General features: G+C 37.2%; 1 protein-coding gene across 1 annotated transcript in view; it reads left to right on the top strand.

Moving 5' to 3' along the window:
- RASA1 (RAS p21 protein activator (GTPase activating protein) 1) overlaps positions 1-24,400 on the top strand; it is a gene marked incomplete at both ends in the record, with an annotated part of 46,034 nt that extends 21,634 nt beyond the window's left edge. The window contains 16 exons of the mRNA XM_010018283.1: positions 425-477; positions 865-1,015; positions 7,215-7,293; positions 9,821-9,941; positions 11,133-11,289; positions 13,596-13,683; positions 15,535-15,612; positions 16,915-17,072; positions 17,341-17,417; positions 18,083-18,255; positions 18,464-18,623; positions 18,806-18,948; positions 19,638-19,753; positions 19,874-19,960; positions 22,778-22,845; positions 24,312-24,400. Coding sequence (XP_010016585.1) covers positions 425-477; positions 865-1,015; positions 7,215-7,293; positions 9,821-9,941; positions 11,133-11,289; positions 13,596-13,683; positions 15,535-15,612; positions 16,915-17,072; positions 17,341-17,417; positions 18,083-18,255; positions 18,464-18,623; positions 18,806-18,948; positions 19,638-19,753; positions 19,874-19,960; positions 22,778-22,845; positions 24,312-24,400 — 1,798 coding nt within the window. The remainder of the gene's footprint in view (positions 1-424; positions 478-864; positions 1,016-7,214; positions 7,294-9,820; positions 9,942-11,132; positions 11,290-13,595; positions 13,684-15,534; positions 15,613-16,914; positions 17,073-17,340; positions 17,418-18,082; positions 18,256-18,463; positions 18,624-18,805; positions 18,949-19,637; positions 19,754-19,873; positions 19,961-22,777; positions 22,846-24,311) is intronic.
- Positions 24,401-24,593: the final 193 nt, after the last annotated feature.

The following is a 24,593-nucleotide window of genomic DNA, read 5'->3' as shown; positions in this document are numbered from 1 at the left end:
GTCAAAATTCAGTTAGATTTTATTTCTATATGGTCTTTAACCTCCTTGTTTGAGCTTTGGATTTTATGGTTCAAGTAAATTGCTGTATGAGACTGACTTCAAATAATGTTTGTCAAATTATCTGCTGTTTAGACAGTTCATTTTAATCTCTAAACACAGTTGGATTTGAATGTCAAGTCCAAGTGTTGGCCATTTTTATTGAAGTTAATTTATTTACATACCTGTTACTGTTAGGTTTTTTCATGCTGCTGGTAGAACAGAATCATTAAGTAGCATAATCATTATCTCATCAATATGTATTAGGTCTTTTTAAATAAAGATTAATTCATTGGTGTCAGAGCCTTGGATGTCACCACAAGAAAAAAAAAAAGAAAAAAAGAGCTGGTAGTCTTGCTTTCTAATTTTTCTCTTCATCTTTCTTAAGATGGTTCCATGGGAAGATCTCCAAACAAGAGGCTTACAATTTGCTGATGACAGGTACTTGTATTTCTGTTTGAAATACTGTAGTAGTAGTGGATTCTTTAACTTACTGCTGTCTTCATCAAAATGTTATGCTTTTATATACTAAAAGGAAATATATTACAAACCATTTTAACCCTTTCATAGAAGAACTATTTCGTTAAATAAAAATGTGAAAAAAAAAGATTTGGCTAGGTCATCACCTACAGATAAACCAGTTTGCATTAATTTCACCAGATCAGTGCTAGTTCATAGAGTTTGACATTAATTACTCTTGTGACTTAACTTGTAGACTTTGTATTTCTTTAAGTGTGCAATTCTTGTTAATTTATGTGGAAATAGATTTGATAAGGGCTCATGTATAACTTCACTAAGAAAAGTAACACTATTATGATATCTTCTCAGTTGGTCAGGTGTGCAGTTTTCTTGTGAGGCCTTCAGATAATACACCTGGTGATTATTCACTTTATTTTCGGACCAGTGAAAATATTCAGCGTTTTAAAATATGTCCAACATCAAACAATCAGTTTATGATGGGAGGCAGATACTACAATAGGTAAGTTTTGATAATGAAAGGAATTGTATTTTATACTTGCATAAAGAATTTGTATAACTTGCTTCTGATAATTATTTCCTGCTATGATTTGAAGACTGTAGTTTTCTTAATAGTATACTAACCATGTTCTCTAACTTGCTTGGTAATTACTTGTAACTGAGCAAGTTCTTGAAGCTTGTGGAAGCCTGATTATAGTTTGTTTATTTTGAAGTATTTTTCTTTGTTCTGCAAACCATTTTCTTCATGCTATAAACTCTGGATTGTATGGATCATGTGAATCCATTAATTGTGGATCTGTAAGAGAGTGCTGTGTTGTCTTGGAAACTACTGTTTGTATTAATTATTTGAAAAGGGAAAATAAAATTAACATCTTTATGTGAGACGTTAAGGTTTTCAAATAATAAAAATGGGTATTTACAAGAAAGGGTTAAAAATACCATCATTGGGAAAAGTCATTAAATTGTATTGTAATATATGTGTTGTACTTGGGTCAGAAGTACAGATCACTTTGTTTAGAGTGAGCAAACTTGGGATACATTTGTTTTGCCGTTGGTACAAAAATACAGAAATTTGTACAAAAAAGAAAAAGAAATAATGAGAGAGACGTTTCCCCTTCTGTGGGAGAAGCTATCGGTACAGATCAGTCCTTGATCTTGTTTTTAGAGGAGTTGCAGATGCAAGACTTCTCAGTGGTGAAAACTTGCCTTCGTCTTTTAACAGAGGCCATTGCCTTGCCTCACAAAATCAGCACTTTTCCAGACTTGCTCACCTAGAACCAGGGCATTCATCATCCCAATAGAGAATTTCTCTCGCTTCCAGCTTGGCTTCTGAGTGGGTAGAGATCCAGCAGCTGGTGTGTCTGAGGAAATGTCAAGGTCTCGTAACTAAGAAGTTCAGTGGACTTTTTCATATGACTTCAAATGGACGATGGTGTGAGGCTAAACAATTGGACCCTTATGAAGCTTTGCATACCCCACACCCATGCTGCTTGAATACCTTCTACATTAATCAGTCTGGCCTCCAGACATCCTCATTGAAAACCAAGCTAGCTGCAGTGTCAGCCTTACGTTAAGGTAAATGCTCTTTTGCCCATTCTCTAGCTATGTGGCTTATCAGGAGGCTGATAGGTAGGAGACCCCACCTGAGGTGATGTCAAACTAATTAGCAAATCAGTGGAACTCTTACTAGTTTCAAATGGTTTTGCCACCTTAAATAGTATACCTTCAGAAAGTTATTACATTAACTTATTACTTTAGAGTACAGTGCTGGATTCTTGTGGGGCATGTATAAAAATTATGTTTATCTGAAGAAGATTCTTTCTATGGTATGGAAAACAAGATTGTAAGGTTAAGTAGCACTAAGTTATGACAAAAAGTCTTTTAGATTTTTTTTTCTTTTCCCCCTTAACATTTTGGTACCTAGCTTGCAGATATCTTCCTCAGTGTGAAGCAGAATCTGCATAGCTGTAAAAGGCTTAATTTTTGTTGTGTGTTTTTAAGAATTACTACTATACTCTTAGGCTCAAATTCACTCCAGCTTAGTATATGCTGCAGTTTGGTAAACTTTCTGGAAACTCGAACACATAATGAAGTATGCAAGATAATGAATAGCAAGATAATAAGGCATCAAAATGAAAATGCTAACTGTCCAAATTCTGTAACGTAAGATCTACTGTAGAGGGTAATAAATTAGGAGCAGAAAAAGAGCAAATCACTTTGTGGACTTTTCAGTTGTCGTATTAGTTCATTTAATAGGGACACTGTAAGAAAGAAATCTTTAAATATGTGATCACTAATGTGGTTTTGTTGTATGGAATAAATGGAAGTGGTGGCTGAAAAACAACAAACACAGAATTGAATCCAGAACAGACACATACAAAGCATGAATTTATGCAAGCTAATGAAACTAGAATTATTTCTTGGTGCTTATAAGAGATCGGTTTTTGTTACTTATCTAAAAATCTACTGTTTGCCTTCCAGGTGAAAAATTCACATTTAAAAAATGGTGCTGCTTTTCTAAAGGCATCTGTTTAACAGTTTCCATTAACTATGAGCTTTTTTTTTATGTTAAGCTGCTTCCATAAATACTGTCAAAGTATCTCCTTTGACATCTGGTACTATTATTAGATTAAATCATCATTGGTAGTAGAGTATTTTCAACATTCTCCTACAGTTTTTGTGATTCTAATTGGGGCAAAAGGTAAAATAAAAGCAATCTGCTCTTTATTTTGCAGGGGATTGGTCTCAATAAATTGTAGACCAAGATTTTCCATACAAAAGTAGGAATCTGAAGAATAGGAAGGAAATACAAAATGAAAGAAGTTTGTTTTTATTTCTTGGGTATTTGGAATATGCAGAGGTGGGACTGGAATCATGATAACCTATATAAGCAATGGTATATCTGCTTGTATCCCAGAATTATTCTGGATGACCATGGGGAAAGAGGCCCTGGGTATATCTCAGGGTCTCATATTCTGTGCTGCCTAGCAAGACTTTTTTTTCCACCAACCTGTGACTTCTGCATGCGTTGCCACCACTAGGTAAATCTCTGTGTAAATCTCTGTTAAAATTTCTGTGTGACCATCAGGCTGTGTTTGCAGTCTGTCATACAGAGGTCTGCTTTCATTATTTCACTCTCTTGTATCAGCTCTGCAGGGCTGCCCACCTGAAGGTCTGAATGTACAGCACCTATGTTGCAGATGTATTGGGGGGATTATTTTGACTATGTACCTAAGAAGTATTTTCCCATGGAATTTAGCAGAACGTTTAGCTTCTCTGATCTTTCTGTATTTATTCCACAGATAACAAATTACTCAATCACCTTTTTACAATTTTATGGAAAAATTGGCAAAGCCATTTCTTGTTGCTTGTACTGATTCTGGATGGGGTGGAGTAAATTTTCTTTATAGCAGCTAGCATGTGCCATGATTCAGGTTTGTGGCTAAAACTGTTGATAACACACCAGTGTTATGGTTCTTGGTAAGCAGAGCTTGCACAATGTTGAGGCTTTCTCTGTTTTCCAGAGAACCTAACTGACCAAAGAGGTAATGCTCAGCAGTAAAATTGGAGGGGATATTTCATCTTCCAACGTGGGTGTTGCTCAGACTGGGCATCAGTCTGCTTTTCAATCCCTGGTGTCCTTCCCCACCCTTCACTTACTAAACTGTCTTTATCTTGACACACAGGTTTTGTCACATTTGCTTTTCCTGCTTTCTTCCCTGTCCTGAGGGCAAGGAATGAGCAAGCACTGCAGGATGTTCAGCTGCTGGCCGGGGCCAGCCCTCCACAGGCTTCTTCATATCCTCCTCCTTTTCTTGAGCTTAAATTGCTGAGCTTGACATTCTGTGGAGAAGAATATCCCTTTGGCTGATTCAGCCCAGCTGTCCTGCTGTGTCCACTCATAGCTCCTTGCCCACCCCATCCACTGCAAGTATAGCTCAGCAGTAGTCAAAACATTGATGTGCTGTCCACAAGGTGTTTCAGTCACACATCTAAAATGCAGCACTGCATGGGCCGCTATGAAGAAAACTAACTCCATCCGAGGCAGATCTTGTACAGTTGTGATTTTAGTGCCTGTATCTTGAGATCTCAGTGCAAAGATGTGCTATTGCTGGTCTATGGCTTTTACTTTGAGGGTGATAGAGCACTGGGAAAAGTTACCTGAAAGGTATGGGAGACTTCATTTTTGGAGATGTCCAGGATGTGACTGAGCAAGGGTTGCAGCAGCCAGCCATCATTGACTCTGCTTTGAGCTGAGGGCTTGGGCTAGGTGGTCTCTGTGTTCAACTGTCCTGTCAGCAACTTCCTTGTGTGTTTCAGAGTGGGTTTTGTGTAAGATAGTATTTATTAATGTTTCAGTCATGATTTTAGAACATGCGGTAGGAAAAGCATACCAGGTCATTTCTCTGTCCTTTTCTTCTCTCTGCCTGCCTTCTGCAGGTAGCATTCGCAAAAAGCTAAAATTAGGACTGGTTCTTTATTTCTAGTGATTCTACCAAGGAAATGATACACATTGGCGTAATATTTTACAGAGCGGACAAGCTTTCAAGTTAATCTTGGATTTGAGAGACAGCTCTATTTGAAAATTCAGTAGATGATTGGAGGATGTTGCTTGGTTCTGTTTCCTGGATTCTTTCTTATTTGAAATCTGAGCTGTGGGAATAATTCTCAGTGCACTCTTCAGGTGTTAAAAAACTGATACAGCTCATGAACGTGAAATACTTAAAAATCAATCAAGTATCCAAGACCTGGGAAACCTAAGAAGCCAAACCTAATAGTGTGCTGAGCATTCTAAAGTTACTAAAGTAACTGTAATGTGGTATTGAGATCCATCTTTATTTCTGTTGATATCCATCTTTATTTCTGTATATTAAACAAAGTTTACCTTTTCTTTTTTTTTTTTTTTTTTTTTTTTAATATATGCTTATTTATCGTTCCCTTGGTTGCATTTTTGTTGTTGTCAGATGTTGAAGGCGGCTGTGATTCATTCCTGTCCCCTAGATAAGACTTTGGTCAGTCTGATTTCATGCTTGACATTTTTACGTGTTAGATAACTCTGAATCACTTGCAGATTCACATTCTGTAGTGTAGCTTGTCTACCTCCAGGTACACTACTAAATGTGAATCTGCAAGTGAGGTACCTGGAATCTTTGTGTTTGCAGCATTGAGTTGGTTCAGGCATTTGATCTGTCATAGTGTAAGGCAGTATGTAAGTGACCCTCTGAATCAAGTTCACTTGTGAGAGGGGGAGGGCTGCAGAGGCAAGCCCTTAGTCACTCCATCAAGGCATAAAGTCCTTGTCTATATGATACTTGTACCTACAAAAGGAGTTTTCAGATACATTCCTCAGCCTATTTTACAAAATTGGAAGAAATTAGACACCTGCTCCTTATATTAAAGAACTCCTGATGGCATTTTTCAACCAAGGAGGGAGAGGAGGCATTGACAGTCAAGGTATGCCTGATTCGATGAGTGAGAAAAACTAATATAATGCTGTTTTATTTATACAAGATGCTAGCAGTAGTTATTCAACATGCAAAATATAATGACTGAGTCGTCATTTTCTGTAGTGTGGTAAAGATTAAATTTTTATGCAGAAAATGTCATGTACAAATTGCATCTCAGTTAAAATTAAAATGAATTACTTGATTTCAGTAATACTGAAAAAGACATATATGTCATTCTGCATACTTAAAAAAAAGTTTGCAGGAAGATGCATTATTTTGTCAAGCATGTGTTAGTTTATAGCTTTATAATGAGAGAAAAGTGAGCATAGATGTCGTTATATAGCTTTATTTAAAATTTGAGATTATTTTTACAGTATCAGATATTGTTCCTGTGTTAGAACTGCATGCAATTGTAACAAATCTAACAGTGATGCATGCCTTGTTATCTTTGCGCACACAGCTAAGTATGCATGAAGTGAGAAGACACACTTAGCATGTTTTTGTTTTCTACTTGGGTTTTTTTGGTTGCTATTTCGCATACAAATGATTAATTTCTATAGATATTTATGCTGCTGTTCTTTATTAGAGTGTAAATTCCAGTAACACTGAAAATAAGTTAGAGCAACTCAGATGCCTTGAATTTCAGCTTGTACCTGTCACTTCTCTCCTGAGCCTTCCAAAGGCAATTGCAGTCTGAATCTGCTGTTTAGAATGAATGCTTCCCTGTAGCAGATTGCTACTGATTATTTAGTTTAACAGGATAGCTCAGTGACTTCCCAAGTATAGTCTGTATTTTCTTTACCTGCTACAAACCTTTTCTGGTTTTATATTCTTGTCGTCCTAGAAAGAATTGTTCTGCACATGTGGTATCTCACATTCCCCTTCCCTGGTTACTCTAGGACTTTGGAAATTATTGCCAATGAAATAATGATTTTCAGCTTGGCTGAAGAGGCAGTAATGCACATGTGCTACTTGAATGTGTAAAAAGCAGTGTTCTCGTTTCACATTTTAAACAACTAATTGAAATGTTTTGCAGAGTTTAGAGTTAATATATTATGAATACAGTTTTGTGAACTTTCTTGACTTCAGTATATTAGTAAATTCTCATTTCTGCAAATGAGATTATGATGTTTAACACTTGATTTTTTAAAACTTTGTGTGAAAGTTTTCGGTGGTTGTATGGAAAAGCAAATTCTCAAACAGAGGAAAAACTACCTGTTTAACATTTGAATCCTCTTTTTCATATTGAAACAGTATTGGTGACATCATTGAGCACTATAGAAAAGAACAGATTGTTGAAGGATATTACCTTAAAGATCCTGTTCCAACGCAGGTAAGATTTCATCTCTGGGCATTTGTTGTTGAAGACACAAACTTAATTCATTATCTTCAAGGCAGTTTATGAACTGAATTACAGCAATTGTAGTTAAATAGCATCATCTCCAGTTTTAACGTTTTCAGCTTGTGTATTTCTTTTGGTTTGTCCTCAAGTGCATTCACTTACCAAAGATTGTCTTGTAGTCAACAGAAGAGATGGTAGGCTTTTCCTGTCTTCTGAGGTGCTCATCCTCTGCAGTGTGCCACTAGCTCTGGTCCCTGGCTCAACCATGCTGCACTTTAGTCCCATGTTAGGGGAAACAGGCTGCTCTCCTGTCTTCTGTGTCCGGGATTTTTCTTCTGCCAGAGGAAACTTGTATGCACACAAAAGCTTCAGGGGTGACTGCAAGGCTTGTTCTGGAGCGCTCATATCCCAGAGCAGAAGTTCATCCTAGGAGGCTACCAATGATAATATTTTTATATACATATGTATGTATATATAAGTACAAAGTATACCTGTATATTTTGTTCTTTCCCCAAACTTTCCTGTTTCAGTGATTAGAAATGGGAAATGTTAGAATGGCCTTTAATTTCCTCCCTAAATAGAGTTACAGTCAGTTCATACTGCTTTGTGAGATCTGTCATATTAATACAAGAATATTTATTGTATTGTCCCTTAGTCAGCTCAATAAGCTAAGCATACCAAAGCTGATCCTGTCCCTTTGTAATGTTCTTGTAGTTGTCCTACTGCCACCAGTTTAGGTTCGAGTTTGCCTTTCTTGAATGTGGTAGGCAAGAACAGTTTTAGAGTACCATTACCATGGGTAATTCCCTTTTCTCTGTCATTTCTGTGGTGACTTGATCCTGGCAAGTAGCTAAGGACCCACATCTTTACCTGCTCCCTCTCCTCTCCTGCAGGCAAAAGCAAAGAACTCCTGGGTTGAAATTAATGCAGTTTAATAAGTGAAGGAAGGAAGGGGTGGTAGTGGTGATCATTCACCACCTCCCACAAGCAGACTGATGCTCAGCCAGTCTCGGAGGAAGACAGTCACACACAGAGTTTTATTGCTTATTGTGATGCTTTATGACAAGGAATATCCCTTGGATCAGTTGGCATCAGCTGTCCTGGCTCTGTCTGCTCCCAGCATCTTGTTATTCTAATCTTTCCTGTACTGCTAATTGTGTTGTGTCATCAGTACTTCCCACTTATTAACTGCTGTTAACTTGCACTTGGAAATGTGGCTGGGCAAACATGAATCCTGAGACTGCTCCTTGAAAATCTTCACTAGTAACTTTTCTCGTGCACTATCATTCCTCTTGAATCATGGCAGTGATATATTTCACTTTAGCTTTTTGCATATGCACTTACAATTCCTGTATTACTGACCTCTGCATTAGCTAATTTTCCATGTGAAATTACTTCAGATTCTTTTAACCTATTCAGATGTATTTGTAACTTTTTTGTAAAAAAATTTAGTGGTTGGCAGTGCAATTTGTGTTCAGCTTTGTGTTATCTCATTTCCACATGCCACCATGATCTATGCTTTTGAAGGGAAAAAAAACAAACACAAAAGTCTTGCTATACCTTTAATGTCAGTCTGGTTGACTTCTATCTAATATGGAATTTACTTCTAAATACTTGCCTCTAGATCTGTTGTTTTGTGCACTGTTCCTTGTGTAGTTATGTTATGGAGATTATCTTGAGCTCATGAACATCTGAATGTTGCTTCTATTATAGGTTCTGTAATTCCTGCTAGTATTACCGAAGTATTTTTCATCTTATTTTTGTCATGTTGTTCAAAATCATAATTCCTGTAGACAAAAAGACAGGAAGAAAAGTAGAATATTTAGTATAAGCCTGTTCATCATGATGATGTTCTCACTGCTTGACAGTCTTGCTTTTCATTTTTTCTTACGGCTAAAGAACTTTTGCTCATCAGCTTAATCAGTGAGGTCAAACTTGGCTTTTGACCATTCTTATTTGCTGCTTGAGTTTCCAGATCCTGTAATTTTCTGTGTGAATTTACCCTTTTTTTGTTTCCTGTTTCTGCTTTCTTCTCTTGTCTTGGGTTCTACTCAATTAGGACATTACTAGTTCTAATGAGGTTAATGAGGGACTGTGCAATATTGAATGAGTTGCTTTTAATTGTGATCTGCAACATCCTTGTTGCTTCAGAGTTTATCCATGATTACTCAGTCCCAAAAGCTTTGGTAGAAGACAGTTGGAAGCTAAATAAACCTTAAAGGTTGCCATAAATGTAAGAGAAATGACAGTGAAAGATGCTGCTTTTTATTTAATATGAAAAGGACACAATGTTTCGTTGTAGAAGTTGGTCTGTATTCAGAACTTTCTTCTTCTATCATAATTGTGGAAATATGGAAATAGTTACATTTCTAGCATGAAAAATTATATTGCTGTATTAAAATGCATGAGAGAACAATAGTAGTGAGTTAGTAGCATTCAGTAAGATGATCCTGGTTGCAGCTACGTAGTATGCAATTTCTTCTGAGCTTAAAGTATGTTTTTCTTACATGTTTACCAGCACCAAGAACAAGTGCTTAATGATACAGTGGATGGAAAAGAAATCTACAATACAATTCGTCGGAAAACAAAGGATGCCTTTTATAAAAATATTGTCAAAAAAGGTTATCTTCTGAAAAAAAGTGAGTTATGTTTACTTCTACAGATTTTTATTTTTTTTTCTCTAAAATGCAGATATGGTTTGTAGAATATCTCAAGTTGGAAGGGACCCATAAGGATCATCAGCTAAAATATTATAAAGCTGCACATTTGTTGGAGAGCGCAGCTGGTTAAATTTTGTTATTCCAAGTTATATGTTTTAGATCTTAAATTTAAAATATATATTCTGCTATAGCAACTTTTTTAGGATTCTAACATTGACACAGTTGACATAAATAAGTGAAAAGCTGACTGACTCATCTCAATGTAATCCTGAAGAACTGCCACTGAGCAAGTCTTTGGTGTTCTGAGAGTAAGGAATCAAATAGGAATTAATTGAAAACCTTTAGCTAAAAGTGATGATGAGATACTTTAAATGTGCAAACTGGAGTGCTGAGGAGGTGTAGATAGATGCACATAGAACTGCATACAGAACAAATTCAATAAAATCACTCCGGCATCTAGGAGACAGGGTAATAAGTGGATATCAGATTTGTCTTTTCAAAACAGTGCCAGTACTCACTTCTTGAGGCACAAGGTGTATTTATGGTGACCAAAGTATAAAATTAAGGCTAAAAGCTTTTTTGAAATGGGATTGTGACTTAGCACATTAGTTGCAGAAGGTATCTAATCCACTGTAGTTTAGAAACCATTTTCTCTGAAACTAGTGAAACCAGCCAAATTATGTATGGTTTTGTCTGGGGCATGGTTCTAATTTATGTTTTCATATAACATATTCCCATTTCTGTTCTTCGGATGTGCTATTTTAAGGTACTGTGATGCAATCTGTTAAATACTGGTCAGAGTTAAGGAGTAACTTTGTCAGGACTCTGTATCTTAATTAAAACTGTAACTGCGTAGATGCAGTCTTAACACTCTAACTCGCTGTCAGGCAGCTCATATGCACTTGCTTAATACCATTGAAATTAGTGAAAATGTTTAGACAACCTTTTGCAACTCTACCTGCATCTGTGAAGAGGGTCTAGTTTTAGCCACATGTTGCATAAAATTGGGTATGTGTAATGATCCTGTAACTTAAGTGTGATTGCCTGTACATTGCTCTTCAGTTAATAATTTGACAAAACTTTACTGCCATCCTTTCTTCTTTCATTTATGAAACACACACTTTCTTTTAAACAATATCGTAACTTAATTTGCTTAACTGTCTTCTACAGGTAAAGGAAAGAGATGGAAAAACTTGTACTTTATATTAGAGGGAAATGATGCCCAGCTTATTTATTTTGAAAGTGAAAAACGAGCCACAAAACCCAAAGGACTAATAGACCTTAGCGTGTGTTCCGTCTATGGAGTACATGACAGTTTGTTTGGCAGGTAGGACACTTTTAATTCTCGTATGTGCAGTGGGAGAGTTGGCTGATAGTTTGAAGCATGTACAAGACATGGGCAGTATGTTGTTAGCAGGCAACTAGCCCGTTGTGGCTCTTGCTTCACACCAAGTCTGTAGTTCGTGTGAGTTGCCAGGACATATGTAGGCAGATGTAGTTGAAGAATAGTAACTTGTTTAACCTGGCACCTTGATTGCTAGCCAGTATATATAAACATCACTACTTATAGTTATAAATTTTAGAATTTAGTATTAAAGTTTTATTGTGAAATAAAATGTGATGATTCACGCTTTTTTGCACTGTAATTTTTGAATATTGAGAGCATTAATTGTTCCATGTTTCATTTTACAGACATGAGAGCTTATGAACTGGGAGTTTCATCCTTTTGAATCAGGAATTGACAAGATAAAGAGTTTTGTCAATTCAAAAAAACCCCTACATTCTTTTGATAGTATTCGAAAGCTAAGTTGGTTAGATGGAGTGTCTAAGGGCTTTTCTGTTTAAGAATAAATATTTATGTTAGATTAGACCAGCTCCGTGGTAAACTAGTTCATACAAACCAGCATCCCCAGAAGTTGTTTTTGCCGATGACCTGTATTCTGAGATAATTTTCACATCAAGGCTTATTGACTGTCATATTTTTATATTCAAAATATGCGAACTACAGGGGATGTTGTTATGAGCAAAGAAGTTGAGAATCAAAAGTATTTTAGATATCATTGTTAATTAAGAGGATACTTATGTGTTCATTGATAGTTATAAAAAACCCTCCACTATCTGTATTACATTGTCGTACTGAAGAAGTAAGTACACTTACTCCTACAAGTATTAGATGGAAGTTCTGGTTATCTTACAGATCTTAATATTTATTTAAAAATGGTACATAGTCAACCTCTAGTTATTTTTGTGAAAAAACTTCAAGACAAATGCTTAAAATCAGTAGCATTTCTTATGCTGCAAAGACTGGTGCTTTTGTTTGATCTCATCTGATGTTTTTTAATCTTTTCTAATAATTTTGAAAAATCTGTTAAACTAGTGAAATGAGGAGCATAAATAAAGAGTACCAGAACAGTAATGAAAATATTACTAATACTTTCCTTATGTAAATTGACAATTATGCAGGAGGTTTTGGTGTATATTGTAAACAAGGAACACTGACTCTTAACAGCTTTTAAGAAACACTGTGCTGTGGGTTAAAGTGTAGTTGGATGGTAAGTAGTACTAAACGTGGGTAGGAGGAGGTGCGTGGTTGCAGTAGCTTAGGAAGCTGTTAGTGAGGAAATGTAGCTGGAACAGAGTTCCCCTGGCATTTTAAGTAGCTGGTAGAAACTGCCTTTGCCTTCTTCTCCAAAGTACAGTGGAGCCTGCAGCTCTGCGTGCTGCTTTGGTGGCAGTGATTTAAGTAGCCCCCGATCTGCTCTCTGACATTTCGCCAGAGTGCTGTGTCAGCATTTCTCCAGGCAGTGAAATGGGTGGGGCAACAGAAACTCCTTTGCACATAAGTAGGATCCTCCATGTAACACTGCTTTTCAGAGAACTAAATTTCCTTGAGCGCATCACCTTGTGGAAGGTGATGAGCGAAGTGCACACTTTAAATACCTCGTAGTTTAGCAAAGCAAAACATTTTTTGTTAACTTTTTGGCAAATGAGTGGAGGTACACAAAACAGCAAAGGCACTAATGTAGCATTTGAGGTTGTAGAGGTTTGTCATATACATTTGGTGATTGGTATGTGATCCAATATACATTTTATTGGTTGTGAGAGCTGTGGGGCACATTCAGGTAGGGGATTCCTTATATTAATGTATTTCCTGAAAGAACACATCCTTAATATATGATTAATTGGTTGGAAACTAATGGCGAACATCTACTGCTTTTAAAGCCTGTAGGAATAGTTCTTGTCAGCAAGTCTTCTCCATTACTGGACAGCTGTTCTTTGCCTTGACTGCAAATCAGCACATGTCTGTTCAGTACAGACCATTCTGAAAGTTTCTTGATCTTCTGAAACAAACTAGCTGCACTGAAGTGTGGTATTCTTAAAATGACATAATACATTCAAACCCAAATGCAGTTTTGGAGGACCTAAGACTTATTTTTAGTTGAAGTTCTTCCTCCTTTCACATGTGATGATGCTACATGTACATAAACAGAGGTTGATGCTTCTTACAGCCAAACATCAGAAATGTATTCATTCTGTGTAAACTTTGTTATGGCATAGATCAACAAGTCAAGGTGTCAGTTAATATTATGAAGATTAATAAAACTTACATTTTTTGTTTTGTTTATTTTTAAGGCCAAACTGTTTTCAGATAGTAGTTCAGCACTTTAGTGAAGAGCATTACATCTTTTACTTTGCAGGCGAAACTCCAGAACAAGCACAGGTGAGAGCTTTTGTTGGTAAATATAATTTAAGAAGTAATTTTTCTTTTGTCTTCTGGTGTTTAATGATATTTCACTTTGAAAACAGGAAGCAAGTGTGTATCAAATAGTGTCTATGTCTATATTAGCAGGTATTATAATGTAGTGGATCTGTAAGGGCAAGGGTTGATGTTGGGAATCCAGCACTTAGGTTACATGCACTTGGGGGTTATAGTTTGGGCAAGGTCCAGTTGGGTCTCATGGACTAAACTTGCATTATTTTCCGTTAAATGTTTCTGGACAACATATTCTTTTGACTTACCTCAGATAGAATAATTTAGTCTCCAGGACTTTTCCATGTTATAAACTGGAACATGGTAAGTGGAAGTTTTCCTTCAAAGTGCGTGTTCTTGATATGCACCAAAATGCTAATGCACTTACGTTGTATCCGGTGACCAAAGTATGTCTGTCAGCTGCCTTATCCAGTTATTTGCCCTGTCCAAAAACTGGTGGTTGTTTGTAGTCCTGGGCCCTGATGGTGCACAAAAAAGTAAGGTTTTCTGGTTTAATTCAGTGACTAACTCTAGCGGTTGTTTGCTGACTGAGGATTGTAGCACAGAAGCCTTATTCTCTTAAATTCAGTCACCAGCAGGAGAGCATACCTCTGATGAGAGAATGTCCTTACTTACTAAGTTTACAGCTCTGAAAGTCCACAGCTCTGAAGTATACCTGTTGCATCAAAGTCAAGCTTTGCATTTGGTTTTATTAGAATGGAATGAAAGTTGTTTAGAGCACTCACAATAACTTGCTACCCACCAGAGCACAGAGGCTGTATAAGTTTAGTATTCTTGTGCTGTGTATAAAGGAAAGCACAAATCTTCCCGTTAAATGAATACAAATTTATGAAACTTGCTGAGATGACATCAAGTGTAGTTGCACAACCCTTAATGTACTGTATTTAAGCAGAAGGGCACTGTATAGTAATTGAGAATATATACATCAATTACCACACACATCTTTGTACACTCATTTTTGTCACATCTTCATTGTCTTTGGTGTTCTGGAAATCCAAAAAATTAAGAATGCATGGAAGACACAATAGTGTGTCTTGCTTCCTGAACATCTGCCATAATCTGCTTTTGGTTTTGATCTGCTTAACAGGATGTTCACTGCATTTATACAGAATATAGTTTGTTTTTTGGGGGGTTTTGTTTGTTTTATTTTGGTTGGTTGGTTGGTTGTTTTTTTACAATATGCCTTCGACCCAGGAAAGTTTATAGATATTTCTCGTTTGACAAAGTTCACCTTTTTTTTACTCTGAAGAGTTTTATTTGTGTATTAAGGTTCTTATACTGGAGTAAATGAATGTCAGAGCAGCACCATCCTATGTACTGCATCTTGTCTTCATGCTCTGTATGAAATGAAATAGTGTTGCTTTAGTTTGTTGGAAGTATACACAATATAATGACTGTCTTATAGAAGTACTGTAGAGAATAATCAGAACAGTTTGCCTTGCTAACCTTAATTTTCTCAGGAGCAAACAAGTTTTGCTTCATTTTTTATACCATTTGTAATTTCTCGTAATGTTACTAGAGTGGAAAATTGGTAAAGGTCACACTGTATATCCATTAGTAATGCTTGATATTTCTGAAAGAGAAAATGGTTCAGATTTGCAAATCCCTTATTAGTTTTTTCTCACTGAAAGTAAGAATTTTGCTTTAATATTCAAACTTGCAAACTTTGGAATTACAGAAAACAGGTTCTGCCAAGCTAAAGGGAAAATTTAGTATACTCTTTTTAGATACATCTGTTCCACTGCAAGAAGCTGTATCTGACTCTGTTTCATTACACTGTTCTGCATCCTTCTCTCTTAGGACTGGATGAAAGCTCTGCAGATGTTCTGCAGTTTAAGAAAAACCAGTCCAGGAACATCAAATAAACGTCTGCGTCAGGTAAAGCTGATACTATGGGGCTTGCCGTGCATGTGATGGAGTGTCTCCTTGTTGCAAAATTGTACTGATAGCTCTCCGAATTTTCCTTTCAGCAGTAGAAAATCCTGCATATACTTAGTTTCCTTTTTGGACCTATGCAATGCCCTTGTGAAACCAATCAGACTGATTTACACTACATACATACAGCTCAGAATGGTGTTAGTCAATCTGATGTGCTTTGCTAGGTATTATTTTCTGACTAAATTGGAATAAAAGTGTGAAGAAGTCAACATTTGTATCATCTTAACTTTTAAAATATTTTTTTAAATATTAAAATATTAAATAAAAAATATTAAAAATTATTTCCACATATGGAACACTTTAAAAAATTTGACACTTATGTGACATATAACTAATTCTGTTAATTTTCAGTAACAAATACATGGTGAACCATGCTTATGGCTTAATTTTTCTTGTATTCTTCAAAGTGCTGTGTTTGCCAGAAGTTCCTCAGAGGTAGAGGACAGTCAGTCGTAAATGGTGACATCTGTAACGACTGGAGAATAACAGGAAAATAACTCGAGAATTCCTGATACTTTTGAATGTTAGGAACATTGAATGTAGTTGTTTTAACAGACATCAGAGAGAAGAATAAAATTGTTTTTTTTTCAGAACACACAACTATTCTGTAGTTAGTATTAGAGATGTTTGGATATTTCTGTATAAATGAACTAAATTAGGTCAATTTGATGAAGTGGCAGGAGAAACTGGGTTCAAGCTGCAAAAGCAAAGCAGAAAGAGTGAAAATCTGAAATAATCCCTTAGTTCAAAAAGTGAAGAAAATGCTCAGCTAGGCAAAGGAATAGAGTGTAATGTGTTGCACAAGGTAATTCTATGTAATCTGTTAGGAAAGCAGCAAATAAGCCACTGTGTTTGGAATCATCCTTGGCTTTTATTCAAGGTGCCCATCTTTGATTTCAGTAAAGTTTTCTGTGCAGAGAAGGTGCATGTCCTAATGGCTCAAAGATAAATTTAAAAAAAGAAAACAAGATGCTTAAAAATACAAGGCTTGAGATTTTTTTTTGCTAAGTATTTGAGTTACTCTTTGTTTTGTCACCTGTGTCTCTTAAAATGTTGTTCCATTACTTACGTTACTTGCTGCTCTGAGTAGGAAATTCTAGTTTGTATTCAGTATTCATATATTAACATTAAGCCTTTGCACAGAGGATAAGAAGTCATTCATTCATGTGTTTCATATTTCTGGTTTAGCCACAAAAAGTAGATTTTGTGTATTTCTATTTTTTTTTTTCCCCACCCCCCCAGGTCAGCAGTCTTATTCTGCATGTAGAAGAAGCTCATACGCTCCCAGTAAAGCATTTTACTAATCCATACTGTAACATCTACCTGAACAGTGTCCAGGTAGCCAAAACACACATCAGGGAAGGGCAGAACCCTGTGTGGTCAGAAGAATTTGTCTTTGAGTAAGTCTTAATCTTCTTGAATTACTGAATTTCACTTGTTAATTGCATTGCATTCAAGATTTTTAACAGTGTGTACTGGTTTTACATATCCTTTTTAAACATATCGTATGTGTGTTTATACAGCAGCAATGTTTCAGCCAAATTCTGCATGGACAGAATTTTCTGTAGGCACCTAAATATGTCTTCGGCAGGATTGAAATGAGTTTAGAGTAAGCTTAAATGCCAGCCAAATACTATATTAATTGAGGCTTTTTGTCTTTTCTCCTAGCGATCTTTCAGCTGATATTAATAGATTTGAGATAAGTCTTAGTAACAAAACAAAGAAAAGTAAAGATCCAGATATATGTAAGTATTTTTTCTGTAAAAGATGCATATGTATTGCAGCAGTGGATACTTGATGTGGTTTTCATTATTCTGGTCAAACACTGTCACAAGAGAATTAAATATATTTTCATGCTCTGTATTTGTATGTTTTGGCTGTCTGGTACTGGCTTTCCATAATGTTTTTTACAATGAGAACCTGCAATGTTTTTAGTAATAAACTCAGGTTTACAATCTTAAGTTGTCTTTCATAGTTTTATAAATATAGTAAGGAGTAACAAAGTGGTCAAGGAGCAGACCTGATGGTGGTATCAGCCCAAGGCTGGTAAGAGAGAATTATGAACACATGATCTGTTTTTAGTTTCTGACTGCTACCTGGATTTGCAGGGTAGCACTTTTTCACTCACTGCTTGGGTGTTACAAAGAAAACCGTGTCAGTACCTGTGTGGCATTTTTTAATGTATATGTATTCATTCACTACAGAATGCTTGGCATTCAGTTTAAATGGTTGGTTAAACCATTGAAGAGAGAATCTGTCAATATATTGATGGCAAAAATCTTCATTACTCTCATTAACACTCTCTTGCTGAAACAAGATGACATGTGCTGAAAATAAACTGGTTCTTTATTCAATAGTAGGACTGTTTCGCTGGAGATAACATACTTGAACAATGCTTTCTTTCCTTAAGTGTTTATGCGTTGCCAATTAAGCCGATTACAAAAAGGACATGCAACAGATGAGTGGTTTCAGCTCAGTTCCCATGTACCATTAAAGGGTATTGAGCCAGGATCTTTGCGTGTTCGAGCACGATACTCTATGGAGAAGATCATGCCAGAAGAGGAGTACAATGAGTTTAAAGAGGTATGAAGTTGTTCAACTTCCCTTGTTGTATCTGTCAAAACTCAGTTTGTTGGTTTAGACAAATACCAAATGACACTGGTTAACATCACTAAACGATATTTAAAGTGACATCTATATATCACTTACAGATGTATTATACTAGCCTTTCCAAAGCTGTTACATGTTAGGAGAAGCTTCTGAATATTTTGCAATTCTGTTTTTCTTTCAGCTTATACTCCAGAAGGAACTTCATGTAGTCTATGCCTTATCACACGTTTGTGGACAGGATAGAACACTGTTGGCTGGCATTTTATTGAAGATTTTTCTTCATGAAAAGCTTGAGTCATTGTTGTTACGGACGCTGAATGACAGGGAGATAAGCATGGAAGGTACTGCACTAAATTGCACTGCTGTTTAGTGGAGCTCTAGGCAGGTGGGGAGGGAAGAGTTCCAGCACCTACATTTTTTTCCTCTTCCTTTAGTTACAACATACATCAGAGTGTAAATATAGCACATTTTTCCTCTGCTTTTTGTTGTTTGCTCCTCTCAACTTTGCTGTCTCTTCATCCAGATGAAGCTACTACCTTGTTTCGTGCCACAACATTAGCAAGTACACTTATGGAGCAGTACATGAAAGCCACAGCAACAACTTTTGTTCACCATGCACTGAAAGATTCTATATTGAAGATAATGGAGAGCAAGCAGTCCTGTGAGGTGATACTTTGAACTAATTTTTAAAACTTTTTGGTTTGCTGACACAATTATCTACTGGTTATGTTTGGCATTTGCATTAAATTCTAGCTTCAAAGACATTATTGTTTCAGAACTTAAACTCTTTATATGAGAAATACAGGAAATGGATTCATTAAGAGATTTATTTTTTTCCTAGATTTTGGCTTTGAAGAATATTCATAGTAAAACTTTTCAAGTTTTTTAATTATTTATTTATCTTTAGAAATTGTAGGCTGTTCTGTAGCAGTTACTGAATGTCCTGGCCTAAGTAACTTCTAGTAAACTAAAGATACCATAGAAGTCAATGTCTGAACTTTAGTTTTAATTTAAAACTTCCTGATATTAAATGATTGATGTTCGTTCTGAAGTGGTTTTTAAAATAACTTTCCTAATTTCTATATATCACTTTAACTGTGGAAATGATGGGAGATCATGCTGATTGATAGGAGTGAATACATGAACTGTTAAAAACTTAGTGTATTAGAACTTAAAACAATTGCTGCTTCATGTTTCCTGACTAGACATTGAAAGAGATTTGTGAGCTCTGTAAAAGGCTTGTACAGCAGCAGAATAATAAATTTACCTTGAAGCAGTATTCAGTGTGTACATTAAGAACCTATATATGTAGTTCTAGTTAGAGAAACATCATCTTTTTCTCTTTTTTGTTTTAGTTAAATCCATCAAAGTTAGAAAAAAATGAAGATGTAAACACTAACTTGGCACATCTACTTAGTATACTTTCAGAATTGGTGGAGAAAATATTCATGGCTGCAGAGATACTGCCTCCGTAAGTGTTTGAAAACTCCTGTTTGTGTGATCATGCTGTATCCTAAACTGATTTCCTTACTGGTTCATTTTCTGTTCCTGTGAGTTTAATGGAATGAGTAAGTAGCTTTTATTTTTGCAGGACATTGAGGTATATTTATGGGTGCCTACAGAAGTCTGTTCAAAACAAGTGGCCAGCTAATACCACCATGAGAACCAGAGTTGTTAGGTAAGTTACTTGTCACTTTGTCCTGAAAATAATCTTTTCAAGTCTTTTTGAAGACATACTTCAGCGTGCTTATCTATGTGTTTTTCAGTGACAAAACTGTACAGTACTTACTTAGCTTACAGCAGTCTTTAAGGTATTTACAGTGCTGAGGCATCATATCCCAATTAAGGATTATGACTGTGCCCTTCCCAGGGACTCCTACGTAGTGTGTGTTAATTGCTGGAGAAATCTGGCATGGTTTAAGATCCATGCAGACCCAACACAGTAAGGAGTTAGATACATTCTCACAAAGACAATTGGATTTCACCAAGGTGCTGTTAGCATTGGCATATGTAGTTTTCTGCATCAGAGAAGGCACCTGGTCACTGGTGGTGGGCTGCTGGTTCTTAATCACTCCAAATCAACATTCTGTGCTAGTTTCCAAAACCATTAATTGTGCTGTCACAGCTTAGTTTTATTTATCTGCTCCAGCCCAATTATGCTGAAACATTCCAGAGCTCTTCCAGAAATGTTGCAGGAGGTTACTGAACCTGGCTTCTCTGAACTCATACCAACCACAAAAAACTCCAGTGCAGATCCATAATACAGAAGTTCTTTCTCTAACTCTGTCCATTGCCAGTGCAGGTCAAACAAAAGCCTTTGACAAAGATATGGTCTTGACACTCTCTCTAAATGCTACCAGGTTTTTTAGGGGTGTCAGAGCCACTTCTTTGATTTTTTGTGGTGTCTGGCAGTCATATGATTTGCCATGGTTAATCTCATATGGAGAGAGTCTTTCAGAGGACTTGCCTTTGGCTTGCATTTATCATTTTGACACTGGAAGCCTTATGTCATCCATAATACAATGCAGGGGCATTATGGAGGCTGCTTTTACTGTGAGAGCCCTTCTCTGAGGGGCTGTAGAGCTTAGCTGTGAGTACCATATCTCTGTATGTTCCTCACCAGCTCCAGAGAGAACCATGTGGCTTTCCCTAGTGGACACAGCTCGCATGCAGGGTTGTCCAGAGGTCTCCCCTGATGCTGTAAATATGGGATCCCTTGGTCTTGTGATGTTAGTCTTCACAAGTGGTTACTAGTGATTTCTCTCTAGAGTACAGTTTCACAGCCTTCAGTCATGATCATTATCTTCTATTGCACTACTTCTGGTCCAAGAATGATTAAATATTCAGAGGCAGATGGACAGCAGCTTTCCAGTACCTAAAAGGGGGCTTATAAGAAAGATGAGGACAAACTTTTTAGCAGGGCCTATAGTGACAGGACAAGAGGTAATTATTTTTAATTAAAAAGGGTATATTTGGACTAGATATGACAAAGAAATTTTTTTACGAATAGGGTGGTGAGGCCCTGGCACAGGTTGTCCAGAGACCTTTTAAGATGCTTCATCCCTGGAAACATTCAAGGCCAGGTTGGATGGGGCTTGGAGCAACATGGTCTAGTTGAAGATGTCCCTGCTTATTGCAGGGGATGGGACTAGATGAGCTTCAAAGGTCCCTTCCAACCCATTCTGTGATTCTGTGACAGTTTTTAGATGTCTGATACCTTCCGTACTGTGTCAGTGCTATCATTTCTCTGGTCATAAACTCCCTTATAGATACTGACTTAATTTAGGCAGGTTGACCAGGGTAAGAAGCATCAGATCTTCTGTATCAGCGTGGTCCATGCTAGTTTCATACCTCACTGGCATTCAGCTTTGGGCATTTTACAAGAGAAATGGCTGTAAATGCCATGACTTCAAAATTAATTACTTCCTCATAGCTTGAAATTCACACCATACAAGGTATTTTAGCTTCACATATGGCCAAAACCTGCTGTCTTGGGAACTGATAGCCCAGAATTCATGGTTCTTGAAGTAAGAAATACCTAAACAGTATATATATTGGGTGTCTTGTACATAAGGAAGGTAAGTTAACCTCACTACTATGTGTGTCATTTTCACGTAATATGTACAGTACCATCAATGTGTACTTATCAGCAGTCCTCTTCCTTCTTTTGTAAGTGGTCTGGCTTTGGTACTGCCATAGTGAGAACCAGTCTACTGGCAGTGTCCAACCACTCCAAACCAAATGAAACATCATTGAAATAGCTTTAATTGGTCCTCATGTTGCTTCACTGTATAGCAGTTAGCCAGAATTGAAGTTAACCAGAGATGGATGTTTTTAATTTCTGCTATTAACAGAAAGTTATCTTTTTCTCATGCAGCTGAAGGCTGTTCTGGGTTTCTGTTAATGAGTTCCTAGTTCTGCCATCAAAACAGGGTGGTTTTTTTCCCAGCTTTCTAGATGGCAGCAATTATTTCATGGAGGAAGTAGCAGATCCCTTGCTATTTCTCTACACGAACACACAGTCATGAGGATATGGATCAACTTAAGCTGACATAAAGCTGTGTTGCCAGAAGAGAGGTTCCCTTTGCCCACTGGCTCCTACATTCCTCCATGCATTGGCTTGGGGAGCGGGTGCTGTGGGATGGATGCCTTGTGGTAGCAAACAATGGTAAACCTTTGGGAGGTCAGAGACCTAGACTCTTCTTTTTGAAGCTGGCGTGATCTGATACTGGCTTTACAATTAAGATCTTCCCATGTGGTTTCAACAGTTCACCTTAACTGGGAAATCTGCATGCCTATTTGTTCAGCTCTTACCATAGTTGAAGTCATAGCATGATAATTTAGCTTTAACTTTAATGTAAACGCAGACCACAGGCTGGTTATTTGGTGTCTGTCTCAAAAAGGTTCTATGCTAATTTGAATCCTTAAAGAATACCCAATTTTACATTAATTCTGTAATTTTACTGAACAAAATACAATTTTCTTCTAATTTCAGTGGCTTTGTTTTTCTTCGACTGATTTGTCCTGCTATCCTGAATCCAAGGATGTTTAATATCATCTCAGGTGACTATATGCTTCAGATTTTAATTCATACTTTATGTAGTAAGTATGAAATTACTGTAGTGTCTAATTTAGCAAAATACAAAGGTTTTTTGAATGCTGTGCCCAAAGTCAGGTTACTCACATCACTTGATTGACTTGTCTATAAGGCAGCCAATATATGCTTTTTACCCTTGTGGTTATCCCCAATATTGTTTTAATGTCCAGAAACACGCACTGTAGTATTTAATGATACAGTTCTGAGCGAAAGGCAAGCAATGTGCGGTATTTTCTAGCAGTGTGAAGAACGTGTGTAATCTTCAGATGTCACTGGCAATGCAATGCAATGCCAAAGTTAATGCTGGAGTTCAATGGATCTCTTAAATGAACACAATGTATAAAGTTGGAAATGCATCTGCGGAGCTTGGAATACATTTGAGCACCTAGAAAATTATGCTTGAATAACACCTGCCTCTCCTATGGAGACAGACTGAGAGAGCTGGGCTTGATCAGCCTGGAGAAGAGAAGGCTTCTTAAGGGGAGATCTGAGAGCAACTGCCAGTGCCTAAAGGGGCTACAAGAAACCTGGAGAGAGGCTTTGGACAAGGCCCTGTAGTGACAGGAGAATAGAGAATGGCTTTAACCTGCCAGAGGGGAGATTGAGATGAGCTCTTTGGCAGAAGTTCTTCCCTGTGAGGGTGGTGAGGCCCTGGCACAGGTTGCCCAGAGAAGCTGTGGCTGCCCCATCCCTGGCAGTGTTCAAGGCCAGGTTGGATGGGGCGTGGAGCAACCTGCTCCAGTGGAAGGTGTCCCTGCCTGTGCCAGGGGGTTGGAACTGGATGAGTTTTGAAGTCCCAATACAAACCAGTCTGCCATTTTATGTTCAAATGTGCTTAGATAGCTTCCAGCCAGTGGAGAAGTCTTTACATTGACTCATTAAGTACAGTCAATCTCAAATACAGAATCTTAAAGATGAGGCAGAGAGGTGGCATTTAGGACATGTGGGTTGTGCCGACCTGAGATGGTAACCTTGGTTGACTTAAAGGCCAAATACAGGAGAACTCCTGTGGGCTTGCCTAAGTGAATGTTCTGTGTAAAGTCTTGCTCTTTGATGTTCCCTTACTAGTGTGTATCTATAGTCATTCACTGAAACAGCAACAGGGAACGTTCCTGACTGCAGGACAAGTTCCAACAGAACTGTTTGATCTTCATGATAATGGTTCTTACTTCACCTCTTTCCAACACAACTTCATTTTACGTATACTCGTTCTGTATGTAACTATTACAGAAAATAAGCTATTCATATTGATGTATTTTTGTGCACATCACTAAAGCAGCATAAGTTGTACCTCACGAAGTGCAGTTCTGTTGTAATATTAAAAATATATTATTTATGAAAAGATGTGAATCGGGAAGAGCTTTACTTTCACATGACTGCTGTCAGTTTTAAATGGAATGACCAGTAACTTTCTGCTCTGTATTCCTGCCAGATTCTCCTTCCCCCACTGCTGCAAGAACACTGACGCTGGTCGCCAAGTCTGTGCAGAATTTAGCAAATCTGGTTGAATTTGGAGCTAAGGTGAGTATCGTTTTCACACAGCACAGCCGAGAACTGTTTCCAGTACATTTCAATGTTCCTGTGTAATGTGCAAAAATCTATTGCTATTTTCTCATGCAAAGTCTGACACATGGCCTGTTTGTCCTCATCAGCAAGGAGGCCTTGTTACGGCAATTTCTTCTGTCCTCTTGTCCTGGGTTCAGCTACAGCAGTC

Source organism: Nestor notabilis, unplaced genomic scaffold, assembly GCF_000696875.1.
Source record: "Nestor notabilis isolate BGI_N333 unplaced genomic scaffold, ASM69687v1 scaffold21697, whole genome shotgun sequence".
Lineage (NCBI taxonomy): Eukaryota > Metazoa > Chordata > Aves > Psittaciformes > Psittacidae > Nestor > Nestor notabilis.
Note: the sequence above shows the minus strand (reverse complement) of the source record. Positions and strands in the feature narration are given on the sequence as shown.